General features: G+C 43.2%; 1 protein-coding gene across 21 annotated transcripts in view; it reads left to right on the plus strand.

The window, feature by feature from the left end:
* Positions 1-13,474, plus strand: part of obsl1b (obscurin like cytoskeletal adaptor 1b) — a 30,761-nt gene extending 17,287 nt beyond the window's left edge. For 16 of the 21 annotated variants that reach the window (XM_034573803.1, XM_034573806.1, XM_034573807.1 and 13 more), the window contains 19 exons: positions 236-496; positions 932-1,207; positions 1,284-1,556; positions 1,693-1,968; positions 2,051-2,326; positions 2,762-3,037; positions 3,129-3,404; positions 3,504-3,773; positions 3,880-4,146; positions 4,269-4,538; positions 5,130-5,396; positions 6,791-7,057; positions 8,060-8,172; positions 8,395-8,548; positions 8,909-9,070; positions 9,260-9,364; positions 9,665-9,931; positions 10,693-10,962; positions 13,074-13,474. In XM_034573803.1, coding sequence (XP_034429694.1) covers positions 236-496; positions 932-1,207; positions 1,284-1,556; positions 1,693-1,968; positions 2,051-2,326; positions 2,762-3,037; positions 3,129-3,404; positions 3,504-3,773; positions 3,880-4,146; positions 4,269-4,538; positions 5,130-5,396; positions 6,791-7,057; positions 8,060-8,172; positions 8,395-8,548; positions 8,909-9,070; positions 9,260-9,364; positions 9,665-9,931; positions 10,693-10,962; positions 13,074-13,084 — 4,337 coding nt within the window. In that variant the 3' untranslated portion in view covers positions 13,085-13,474. Of the gene's footprint in view, positions 1-235; positions 497-931; positions 1,208-1,283; positions 1,557-1,692; positions 1,969-2,050; positions 2,327-2,761; positions 3,038-3,128; positions 3,405-3,503; positions 3,774-3,879; positions 4,147-4,268; positions 4,539-5,129; positions 5,397-6,790; positions 7,058-8,059; positions 8,173-8,394; positions 8,549-8,908; positions 9,071-9,259; positions 9,365-9,664; positions 9,932-10,692; positions 11,013-13,073 lie in introns of all 21 variants that reach the window. The other 5 variants (XM_034573808.1, XM_034573814.1, XM_034573818.1 and 2 more) reach the window with 3 other exon arrangements.
* The last annotated feature ends 74 nt before the right edge of the window (positions 13,475-13,548 follow it).

Raw genomic sequence — 13,548 nt, forward strand, 5'->3', positions numbered from 1 at the left:
CCTATTCATGATCCTGGCTCACTGAATATGAGCCCATGACTAACAATTTCAAACTTGTGTTGGCGCAAACTTTGTTGTACCAAACTACTTTTTTGTTCAATCAGGAGCCAGATGTAAAAAATTACATACTTTAACAAGTCCAAGTGTTTTAACATAGCATAGCACAGCAAGTCTGATCACTATCTGGTTACTGTTCAATGGATTGAAATTCCTATAGCACCGGTTTGATTCTCAGCTGTTCCAGAGGCTGAGAGGAACAAGTCTGTTGAAGCAACTAGCCTGACCGAACCGCCGTGCGAGACGTCCGACCCTGCAAACCAGACCCGCTCGCACCAGGATGGAGTAAAAATCTTGCCCAAGTCGGGAGTAAACGTTGATTCAGAAGGCAGTAAGAGGACTCTTGTTATGAAGTCAGCCCCTTCTTCGAACTCTGGGGTGTGCGACAGTAGAACTGACGACGATTCAGATTTCGATGATTTCTATGTGGAGGTGAAAGGTGATATGCTTAGCTTTTTCTTGGCAAGATGTTGTCACTGTCGAGTGAGCCCAAAACCCGATCATCACATCCCTCATCGCAGCTGATTTCCGTCTAAACCTGCTAATTTCATTCTGCATTTTCTTTTTTTTATACATGCTTCCCATTTCAGACCAGTGTCGAAAAAAAAACAATAGCATGTATTTTGATGTCGTTTTACCCCAGCACATATGGTTGCATTCCATCAGAGCACTGCTTCAATTAACTCCCTGTTTGCCTCAAAAGTGGATTAACACCCACGGATGTTACAAGGAGTTGTCACCTATAGCAAGGCTTGATCAGCATGTCCTCAGCTGGGAAAACCTGACCTCACCACTACTGAATGCATGAGCATAAACAACGAATGCTACTTTCAACCAACAGCTCACTTCTTCCCCTTTGTACTGTGCTGTGCAGCCCCACCGGTGACATTTGCGGATATTCCCGAGGAGGAGCTTTTCAGGAGTGTTGTGGAAAGAGAACCGCTTGTTCTGTCATGTGACGTATCGAGGACCGACGGCGCTGTCCAATGGTACAAAGACGGAGCTGAAATGAAACCGAGCGATAATGTGTCACTGCAAACAGACGGCACCAGGCGAGACCTGACTATACGTTCAGCCCAACTGTCCGACACGGCCACATACACGTGCCGGGCAGGAGACCACGTTTTAATCTTCAAGGTCACCATACGAGGTAAGAAAATATCTGACTAAATATACGAATAACTTACATAATTATTCAACTCAAATTTCTACTTCTTCTTCCAAAGAACCTCCGGTGATGATAGTCTACCCCAAGGAGGATGTCCATCTCGACCGTCATGTCCCCGACGAAATTATCCTGAGCTGCGAACTGTCTCGTGCCAACGGTGTTGTCAGCTGGTTCAAGGACGGTCAAAAGCTGCAGGACAGCGAGAACATCAAACTCAAGATCGAAGGCCCTTATCGACGACTCAAGATTATTTCCAGCGGAGTCGACGATTCTGGAGAATACGTCTGTGACACGGCTGACGATTCAATATTCTTTCACCTTTGTATAACAGGTAAAAATCCCTAATGCTACATACATGTAGGTATGTCAATATGGAAAGAAGACTACTGACCCCTTAGACTACTGTCTCGTAGCATTCATTAAATTAATGAGTAATGTATACGTTGCTTCAAAATGTCCATTTCCAGAACCTCCAGTACGAATCGTATCCCCAAGTCAGTCGCAAATGGAACTGTGCCAGCAAACCTCCGAGAGGATGGTTCTGAGCTGTGAGATCTCACGGCCCAACGCGGCAGTGCGCTGGTACCGAGACGGACTTGAAGTGGAGGAGAATGACAACCTCATCCTGGAGGTGGATGGTGTCTACAGAAGACTTATTATACCCGAAACTACTGTCAAAGACTCTGCAGAATACGTGTGTGACACAGCAGACGATTCCATGACGTTCTTTGTAAACATAGCAGGTAAAACAAAAAACTTTAGTCCACTTCATGAGTTGCTGTGTTAACGTCTGTCCACTACTGACACTAAATTCCTGCCACACAGAGGCTCCTGTTCGCTTCATACGTGCGAGGAAGATGGCGAGTAGAGTAGAGAAGCCGGCGGGGGAGACTCTGGTTCTAGACTGTGAAGTTTCAAGGTCAAATGCTGAGGTCATCTGGAAGAAGAATGGGGAAGAAATAGAAGACTCCAGAAACATCACCATCCTCGATGATGGTGTTGTGCGTCAGTTGACCATTCACTCCTTAACAGAGAAAGACTCTGGCCAATATGTCTGTGATGCAAAGGACGACGTCATGGATTTTAATGTAAAAGTGCAAGGTAGGTTATTTTACGATATAACTCCAAAATTAGACGTGTTATTTATATTGATATGCAAGAATCCTGGGAATTGTAATGTGTTGAAATGACGTGATTTGTCAGAAACAAGGGAAAACAAAACTGGTGGCCATAGAATAAACCTTAAAGGTTGTAACATTATCCAGGAGAGGCCTCTGCTTCTGTAACAGAAATCTAAAGAAAAAGGAAATGGGAATACAGAAAAGGTAAATGGAACCAGTGGACCCTTCAGCTCCATGGGTTTGGTTTTTAATGGTGCAACCAGTTTCAATTGGTTCAGTTTTATGTAAGTCTGTCGTTTTGTCTGTTAGTACTTCAGGGCTCTGCACTATGCAAGAAATTGTATTTTTTTTTTCTTGCTTAAAATGGATCATGACTACGTTCCAATAGGATATTCTCTTCTTGCTCATTTTTCAGAGTTGCCCGTAAAAATTCTGGGAAAAACTGAGGCAAAAACAGAAAAGCAGTTCTTAGTGTCAGATGACGTTATTCTCGTGTGTGAACTCTCGAGATCCAATGTGTCAGTCAGTTGGTACAAAGACAATCAGCTAATTGACGACACTGAGCGATACTGTATTGAGGAACAAGGGGTTTTCCGATCACTGGTTGTCCTAAATGCTGGGCTCCGGGATTCAGGAGAGTACACTTGTGACGCAGTGGATGATAAGATGGTCTTCTATATCACTGTCCAAGGTAATCATACCATAAAGGTCTTGAAATGCTGATCCGTCCTTCCTCGACTCCGGAAAAAAGAATGACTGCTGCTGTGTGTTTCTGTGCTTAGAGCCTCCAGTGCAGATCATTGGAAACTCGGGCCACCCAGAGCATCACATCCTGGTGGCAGGGGATGACCTTATTTTGGAGTGTGAGGTGTCTCGGCCAAATGCCGCTGTTCAGTGGTTATGGAACGGAAAGATACTGAAACCAGATCCTCGTATCAAAATCGACAGCCATGACGTTGTGAGGAAGCTTGTTCTCTCTGGACTTCAGCCCTCGGACTCTGGAAAATACATTTGCGATGCCGTCGATGACAAACTGATAACGCTTGTCGAGGTTCAAGGTGAGTTTAAATGTTCCGTTTGTTTTTAATGGACTTTGCGTGTGTGCAAATGCAACTTATTAAAAAAACATCTGCTCTGTAAATGTAATTTTTTCACAGAGCCAACGGCCATGTTTTTGAATAAAGAAGCAAGTAACAACATCTCAGCCCATGAAAATGAGAGTGTCACACTGTGTGCCGTTGTGAGCCGCGGACGGGCTAATGTTCGCTGGCTGAAAGATGGCCAACTGCTCAACCAGGATAACATTCACATTTCCAGCGAGGGTAATACGCACAAGCTCACCATTAATCCCCTGCAGCTGTCGGATTCTGGAGCGTACGTCTGTGACATAAACACAGATGAGATGTTTTTCACTCTTTTAGTCAAAGGTGAGAATTTGGCAATCCCTAATCAAAATGTGACCTTTGCTCACCACTGAAACTTTAGTTGATTTGAAATGTCACCTCTCTTGAATTACATTATTTATCTCGTCAGAAATGAAGGTGAAATTTATCAGACCAGTGGAGAATACTGTGTGTGTGAAGGGAAGCAGCCTCACGCTGCGATGTGAGATCAACAAGCCCAAAGGAGACGTGCAGTGGCTGAAGGACGGGCGGGAGATCCCCCCGAGCCGGCGGCACACGATACGGGCACAAGGTCGAGAGCGAATCTTCACCATCCACCAAATAGTGGAGGAAGATGCTGGAGAATATACCTGTGAATCCACAGATGACAGGACCTCCTCCACCGTCAGTGTGGAAAGTAAGCACAATCAAATCTCACAACTTTAGGCAGTTCAGGGAGAAATGTGTACGAATCCCAGTCAAAGGGCCGGCTGACATTTAAAGTGTCGAATCTAATCCCACTGAACGCTTTGCCTTCAGTTCCCCGTGTGGTGGAGTTCATTGCGGAGCTGCGTAACATCACGATCCGTGAGGGAGAAGACGCCGTTTTTAAGTGCGTGGTGTCACCGGAGGACACTCAGTTGGTGTGGCGCCTCAACGGCAAACAAGTAGCTCTCAATGAGCGCACTGTCATTTCAAGCAACGGACTGTGCCACATGCTCTGCATCCACAACTGCATGGTTTCAGATAGCGGCAGAGTGACAGCTGACGCAGAGGGGTGGGTTTCAGAAGCAGAGCTCCAGGTTCAAGGTAACTTCTCGCCCCATTAACACTAGAACTATATACATTTGTCTCCAATGACAGAAGTTCCAACATTCAACAGTAGTTTAATCCGCTCCCATTTCGCTTGTTGTTATCACCATGTTTTTTAACCATGAACTATTATCAGCGGGACTGGAGTGAATGTGAACATACAAGTGAGTGGGTTTAAATGTCTGTGCACCGTTAGTACCACGTTATCCTTTTTTACGTAATATAAGTTATGACCCTCGAAGAGAAGTGGAAATAGTTGGAGGCGTCTTTGACAGCTTTCTTTTAACAGCTTCTCCTGTTGGAATTCCTCTGGTAACTGACAGAGACAAGTGGCTCGGTGGTTTTGGTGTATGTGACACATTAGGGGGCAAGACGCCGCAGAGTTTGATGCTTGGTCTCTGTGCCTGAACTTCAAATGTGTCCCTGCTGAAATTCATAATGCACTTTGCTCTGTCGGGCTGTGGCTTCAGAGTATTGTTTTGCAGAATCTGCGATGAGCTCAAACACAATATGATCATATAAAAGGAATTTAAAGTGTTGTCATGAGAACTGCTGCCCGTCGAGTAATTCCCTGAATTAATTTTTCAGAGGAACAGGTGCTATTCACCAAGAAAATGAAGCCTGTTGTCGCTGAGGAATACGGCGAGGCCCTCCTGGAGGTGGAGGTGAGCGTGGATTCAGAAGAGGTGCAGTGGATGAGGCAAGGGGTGCTGATCCACCCCGACGCCAGGTACGCCCTGAAGCACAAGGGCCAGAAGCACAGTCTGGCCATACGCAAACTGGCCATGTCTGACCGGGGCACCTACAGCTGTGAAACCCTCCACGACCGCACGCAGGCCCAGCTTACAGTGGAACGTGAGTGTGCACGTGTTCTCACTATGCCCTGTTCTTGTTTGTTTACCGCTGTTGCCGACAGCTCCACCTCCGTCAGTGCCTCTTGTGAAAGCAAAGCTCAATTAACTGAGTAAGAGTAATTTGAGTGACTGGGGACCAGGATGGCATTTGTACTGGGAGCACGATGGCAACCAACAGGTGATAGTCTTACAGGGCCGAGCTGACTCTCACGTCAGGGTCTCTGCTCTGACAAAGGATCAATGAAGCCCTGATGATTTCATTACCTATGTCAAAGACAAGGCACATTACAGTTTAAAGTAAGTGCTTTATGAATAGCAAGTTGTTTTTGTTCGAGTAATAGAAATAGAATTTGTAAACAGAGTAAAACTGTCCTGCTAACAAGCTCCACATAGGTTTATTGAAAGTACTAGTAGTAATGTTGACACATTAAAACCAGTACTTATGATTGTTTTTCTTTGCACATACTTCTTATATTTCTCAGTCCTATGATCCAGAGGCCAGGGGGTGAATTAAAGGCTGTTCTTTCAACACTGGCGTGGGTGGGAAGGGGAAAGCCAGGACTTCAGGCCGCCGTTGGCACCTCCTATGAATTTGGAGCTACTCTCATTGCATCTAAATTTACACGCTGGCCTTCAAAACTGAGGTTGTTGTCATCGGGTCTCCAAAATAAACAGCCCTTTTTTTTTTCCACAGGGAATGCTCGTCTGTGTTAGAATAAGTGAGAAATGTTGGCAGTTTCAAAGCCGGCTTTTGTATAAAGCCCGATACTCAAATGACTAAAATATCTCCCTGTCAATGTGTGCCACCTCGTATTGTTTGAATCCAGACTGCTGTGTACGGAACAGTCCGTGAGCCCCATTGTGTCACAGAGCACGGACACCCTGTCTGCACAAAGTGGAATAAATATGCCCGGGGCTAATCTTTCACACACAGAACTTTTCTGCAACTATTGACTTTTATTTATTCATTATACAGAAAAGTACAGGAAGAGAAGTACTCGTGAACTTGACACTGAAGCTAAATGTACTTTAGCTTTTACTTTTTTACACTGCAGAAGATTTAAAGTTGTTTTATAAATCACCGCCAAGGAGTTTGTTTGTTATTTAACAGGATTACTCAAAAACCACTCAACCGATTTCCATGAAAATATGTGGATGGGTGGGGTGTTACACCCAAGTTACAACTAAATTACATTTTAGTGCAGATCTGGATCAGGGGACGGATCCAGGACTTTTATTTCACTTTCTTTAAAATGGCGAAATATGGCACTTTCATAAATGTTTTAGAGAAATCATGTGTGGCTTAATGAGGGGACAGTTGGTCCTTGGCGGAGGAATGTGCTTTACTTCTACTTACTTCGATGTTTAACGTAGTTTTGCAATTTTTCTTTACAGCTCGCAAAATCACCATCAAGAAGGGACTGACCGACATCACAACCACGGAGAGGGAAACGGCCTCTTTCGAAGTGGAGCTCTCTCATCCCAACGTCCCGGGCACTTGGCTGAGAAACGGAATCAAACTCAAGCCGACAAATCACTTCCGTACGAGCGCCAAGGGACAAGTCCACAGCCTCAGCATTTCTCACCTCTCAGTGGAAGACACCGGCTCCTTCGTGTTCTCTGTGGACAATCTGAAGACGACTGCGAGGCTCGTTGTGAAGGGTGGGTGATTTGTTTTAGTTTAGAAAGTAACTTCAAGGTAATTCAAGGCCTTTTAATAAGCTTTGTACTGATGCAGGAAAACTAGGTCAAATTAATGCTTGTACCCAACATGTTTTTCACAGCTCACAGGCCGTGTACAGTAGACTGCAGGCCTATCTAAACAAAATCTTACTGTACTAATTCTGCTGTGACCTCAGACTGGCGGCTATAGTGGTCCACTCAGACGAAATGCCAGCCAGTGGAGGCATGATAATAGAACGGAGGGCCGGCTCGGCTACTGTTCCCCTTTATCCGGGCTCATGTTCCATACACAAAATAGCTTAGCGTGGAGCATTGAAAAGTGGTAGCTCTGTTCGGACTTTTCTGTCAGGAGCTAGTTCCCCCCCGTCGTGCCGTAAAAAAATAATCCGCTCCGTGCCAGGTCAATCAGGGCGTATCATCCCCGTTGAGCTGGGGGCTGAAACGCTGGGGATGAATATGTCAGTGCTGTACATTAGTCCACATAACTTAAAGGGTAGGTTGACATTTTTTTCATGTTTTAAAAATAATACTCACATGCCCACATGTACAGAGACCGTGTGGTCACACTTCCTCCGGTTCATATCGTCCTTTAAGTGACACTTTGCAACAGGCGTCCAAGGGAAGTGACCCACAGTCCATGTGTAATGGATTCTAAACTTTATTAAGTTAGTATTAAGCTTCAGGAGTTGAAATTAAAATAAAAACAATTAGGTGGCACCTTCCAAAGTTATCTTGCACCGTCCATTCAGTGAAGGAACAGGAAGACAAAGAGGAAACTATTTACTGATAATATTACTTTAGACAATAATGGACTTAAATTAGGCCACTTAACTTTAAAACAAATTTAATTTAATACAGATTGATAACTGTTAAATAATTACACCATTAAACATTCCAAACCTAACTTTCCTACTCTAAAGGTTACATTAACTTTTCGAGAGGGTTCTGGCGTCTTAATTAAATATGCCTTTTCTCCACTAGAGCCCCCAGTGACCATTTTCAGAAAACTGGAGGACCAGAGATTCCCCGACGGATCAGTTATCGCTATTGAGTGCGAGCTGTCGAGACACAACGTCGATGTAAAATGGTTCAAGGTGAGCGATGGGTTTTTGTTTTTCTTCATAACCAAGTGCTAAACACCCAAGATGGACGCCTTCCCCAGTAACACACTGGGACACCCTGAAAACCACCCGAATCTTAGTGGGAGCAGCATTTCAGTCATAACTAAACAAGTAGAATTCAACTTTCAAGTAAAAACTTCTCAGTTGTCTTTGGACAATGTATTGAAATAACATATTTTTGTTCATCCGTTTCAGAACGAGGTCGAGCTGAAGCCCAGCAAGGAGCTGCGCATTTATGCGATGGGAAGAAAACGCTTCCTTCAGATCCTGAAATGTCACGTCTGTGATTCTGCCATTTATACCTGCGATGCTGGAGATGCCACCACATCCTGCACCGTGGAGGTCTACGGTAAAGAACTGCCGTCTAAAATACTATAAAGGTCAGAAAAGCACGGCTGGTTTCACAGATGTGATGCAACGGTCTTAACCAGTTGAAACAGTTACTCAACCCCAGGCTGACTAGTAGTGTTCTGCTGCCCTCTAGTTGTACTGCACTGCAGCAATGTGGAAAGTTAAACCCCTGGAGGTCAGCAAAGACAAGATTCTTAGGGGGTCATATTCAAGTTACACTTAAGAACGACACTCATGAAAATAAAAATAATATTATTCTGCAGAACTGCACTAAATTGTATGGTAAAGGGTTTATATCCGTTCACGTTGATACTGTTAAGAGTTGCCCATTGACATCTTGAATATATTCCTTTGGCAGAGCGCGAGCTGTTGATCGTGCAGGCCCTCGAGGACGTGGACATCCAGGAGGACCAGAACGCCGTGTTTGTCTGTGAGATCTCAGTGGAGGACGTGCCTGGAGAATGGTACAAGAATGGGGAGAGGATTCAACCGACCAGTTCCATCAAGATCCGCCAGGAAGGTCAGCTTTAAAATCACAAAACGTACATCACACTTCTGCATGATGTTCAAATAATGCAACAAGACAGGTAAAATAATCAGATATTCTATGTAAACTAATGTATGAGAGGACACTAGTGTACCCTGAATAGAAATGAAAAATTATGTTTATGATTATTTATGATTTAAATTCATTTTCTTCTTGTTTCAGGGACCAAACATTTTCTTCTCATGTGCAGTGTGCGAGCGGAGGACTCTGGAGAGATCAAGTTTGTCGCCAGACATGTTGAGTCTGTCGCTCACCTGGAGGTGGAAGGTATTCTGATCAATGAAAACATGCCAATAGGCGTTTCTAAGGACATAGATGACTCTTACTGTATTAATTTAGCAGGGCAAGATCATAGAGGATGACTGTTTGTTGTTCTATAGCAACACACAGTGTTGATTGAAGTCAAATACAGTGAAACCAGTGTGTTGATTTGTAGAACTTCAATATCTGTGAGTACACTTAGTTATTCATACATTAATAAATGAATTCAGAGCTTATTTTGATTTCTTCTTTAACCACATTTTACTGTACATGTCCTGAAATCAAACTGTATTCCGTCCTTTCCAGAGATTCCTGTCAACATTGTAAAACCTCTGCAGGATAAGACCGTGCTCGAGAAGACCCGAGGGATTCTGGACTGCGCCGTGTCCAACTCCAGATGCAGCATCCGCTGGTACAAAGGCTGCAACGTCATCCTGCCCTCGGAGCGCTTCGAGATCAGCAGCGAAGGCTGTTATCGCAAACTGATCATCCAGGAGGTGGCGCTGCATGATGAGGGCATGTACAGTGTCCAGGTTGGAGAGCACTCGTGCTCCGCAAAGCTGACAGTGGAAAGTAAGGGAGGCCATAATTATTCATAAGCACTTGTGTAGTTTACAGACACATTTTTATCTATTCTTTGTTGCATTTGTTTATTGTATAATAATTAAATTGTAATTACAGAACAGAAATATTATATATATCATAATCTGAGTACAAAGCTATGTGTCACAGGTAGATAGTCGTGGGGTGGACTTGTTCACTATATAGGCTTCTACACCACTGTTCTTTTTGGTGACTGTTTGATATTGATAAAGTTTTCATAGCCCAACAGCCAGGCCTCATTTTGTGAAACAATTACAAGAGTTAAACATGAAGTAACAGTGACAGTAGAGTGACACTCCCCTCACAACCCCATACATAACTCCATAGCTCCATCTACTGGCGAAGAAGAACTAACACAGGTTTCTTCTTCTCTTGGAGTGACACAGTGGTAAAGGATTTAAATACAAGAGCACGTGGTATTTTTAACACATGTGTTTTGCTCATTTCACTCCTGCTTTGTTAAGATTTGAAGTATCGATTTGCAACATCCTTAAAAAGGAGGCGTTGCAGCGACCTCGACAGCCACAATATTCTGATGACACGTCTAATTTCCATTTGTAGCTCATGCAATATATATATATATATATATATATATATGACCCAGCCCCAAAATATCTTTAAATAAAGACACAAGATAAATAAAGGAATTACATATATACATAAATAAAAGTTGGTAATATACTCCAGTAGTGTTTTTTGTCTGAACTCTGACAGTTTCCCTTCTGTTTCAGCCCAGTCTATGTTAATGGTCAGAGAGCTGAGGGATGTGGAGGTCGTGGCCCCCGATGACGCCACCTTCGAATGTGAGGTGTCCAACCTTGTTGCCGAAGCCCCTGAGTGGAGTTTGAAGGGGGAGCCTCTGCAGCCCAGCTCTCGGGTCCATGTGGAGAAGACGGGCTCAGTCCACAGACTGACGCTCAGCCAGACGTCCCCGGACATGAGCGGAGAGGTGGAGTTCACCTCCGGGAGAGCGAAGAGCGGCGCTCAGCTCCGGGTGCTGAGTGAGTGAAGGAAGAAGCTGTGTTTCTCAAAGCAGTTAACTTGACGTTAGGTCATTTCTGAGTTTATCCCACATGATTTTGAATAATTTACAAACATCAATTCAATTTTATTTGTATAGCACCAAAATCATAATAAACATTATCTCAAGGCACTTCACATATAGAAGGTCAAACAGTTGTAATCTACCATACTGAGTGGAATCACAGAGCTTTTATTTTGAAAAACATTGACTTCAAAATCTTGTTTGCAGATAAACCAGATAGGATGAACACAAAGTTTTCTAACTTCCCTCTTCACCATAGACTGTTTATAAAAAGCTCTGTGTCCAGCACCCAAACAATAAAAATAGACAGAATATTGCAGAACAGTTTGAGGACGACTCACTAATGACAAGGAGTAATTCTGAAGTAGCTCCAGAGCATCAGCACAGGACCAGAGAACAGCAGATCCTAAACAGGCAGGTTAACAAAGGGCACTGGTGAGGTTTGGTCTGGTTTCATCCTGGCACCAGCTGGTGAAACGCTTCCATTCTAACCAACCCAGTGTTGTAATTCAAACATTCGCCACTAGATGAAAGTAACAACTACGTCTTTTACATTCATGGCAGGAGAGTAAACGTGTAGGTGAGGAACACGGAGCTTTAATGTAATGGGGATTTGTTTTTAGATATATTTTTACTATCCGTCTTAAGAGCCAAGTTTCCATATGAAGCTCATACACACAAATAAAAGAAAAACCATAAACCCTTCAGACTGATCCTGAACCCGTCTGGTGTGTGAAGGTTTGCTGCATGACTTGGCACCGCGCACACGGCACATAGCAGTAAATACAGGAAATGTTTTGGTGCAGCATTCTGTAAATAATAGCTGGTGTTTATGGTCCTACTCCATCCGCGGGCATGTAGGTCAAGCAATCCGGAGCACACACACACACACACACACCGTCGAGCTATTTAAATAGAAAGGAGAGTAAACTATTTTTAGTTTTATTATGCCGGCTTTAAATGAAAAAGTATTATGTTCAGTCATCTGGCCGAGGTCATGAGCCACGTCGTAAATTCACCCGAAGTGAAGAGGGTGTCGCGACGCATAGCTCCAACTAAGCCGGGCAAATTAAAACTAATTAACATGGTCAGCAGCTCAAAATGGAGGCTGACACATGAGGCGGCGGCCGCACCGCGCTGGTCGCAGCTGGGAGAGACATTAGCTAATTAGCTGGATTTGCGCTGAATTTATGACGGACATGTGAGACACTGTATGCAAACGTATTGACTTGGTACCAGGTCTTTGGTTTAGATAAAAATCTATTTCTGGACGGTCACATGAAGACATCTTAGATCGCTTGGCACAGAAGAGGTCCCAGGATGAATCTGAGGGGTCACTGCCTAATTAAAGGTGTAAGATTTTTTTTAATTTGCAATGAATCTTAGTCCCAAAATGTCTTCATCTAAGCAGGAGCAGTCGTCCCTCTTCGGTTGAACTACTCACAGAAAGACTGCAACGTCACAAGGAATAATAATAATAATAATAATTTTATTAATACAGTTCAAGTACAAAGTGCTGCACAAAAGAAAACAAATAATTTAAATACAGAAAGTACATGAACAATAATTGTAATAATAATAATAGAGATAAAAGACCAATAATAACCCTGCACACCAAGTTAATTCAGGAATATGTTTTAAACTGAGATTTAAAAGCATCATCACAGTCAGCCTTAGTTCCTGTCTGATAGCAAACGCTCTGCCCCCCCCCTAGTTTTCAGCCTAGGTTCAAGAAGTGACAGCAGACCCTTGTTAATCAATAAAATATGAATTATTGTTAGATAAATTGTATAATTAATTACACCAGACTGGGAGCCAATGTAAAAATGATAAGACTGGAGTGACACTGAAAAGTTTGGGATCCAGCGGCTTCGTCAAAAAGTAAAGAGCTGCTTAAAAGGAATAATCCTTGGAGTTATTTGCCACAGATTTTTAAAGCATATATTTTGTGAATAATAAAACTTATTATGTAAAGGACGACACAGATGCACATTCTGACAGAGTAAGTAAAGTTCACTGTTCACCGATACTCGGTCTCATATTTTGTTCTCTGCTCATATTTCGCAGGTGATGCCTGAGTGATGTCTTCTCTCTGTCGTCGCCTCGTAGCCTCGAACTCACGTTGGGACATCGACGTTATTTACACACAGTCTAACTAAGAGGTTGAAACAGGGTTTGTGATGCGGTTCGATTTATTCGAGGATTGAGATTTATGTTATATAAAATGTGTCAACGTGTGTGAAGCCGTTTCACAGAGCAGTTCCTCTGTAATTATATTTAAGTGCAGTTTGATTGTAAATAATTGTTGTGTGTGTGTGGAAGTGTCGTGACTGTTACTGTGTTATGAAGGCTCCAGCTGATTGTGTATTTGTGCTAATAAGGTCTGATATAAATATTGTAAAATTAAAAAGGCTTCTGTAGTGGGAATGGTTAGACTCAAACAAGAACATTTCAAATATCTAGTTCAACATAATGACGCATTTTTGCTTCTCTTTAAATCTGCATATCTTCAACCAGAGCTGATTTACAGGCTAATTATGCA

Source organism: Hippoglossus hippoglossus, chromosome 21, assembly GCF_009819705.1.
Source record: "Hippoglossus hippoglossus isolate fHipHip1 chromosome 21, fHipHip1.pri, whole genome shotgun sequence".
NCBI lineage: Eukaryota > Metazoa > Chordata > Actinopteri > Pleuronectiformes > Pleuronectidae > Hippoglossus > Hippoglossus hippoglossus.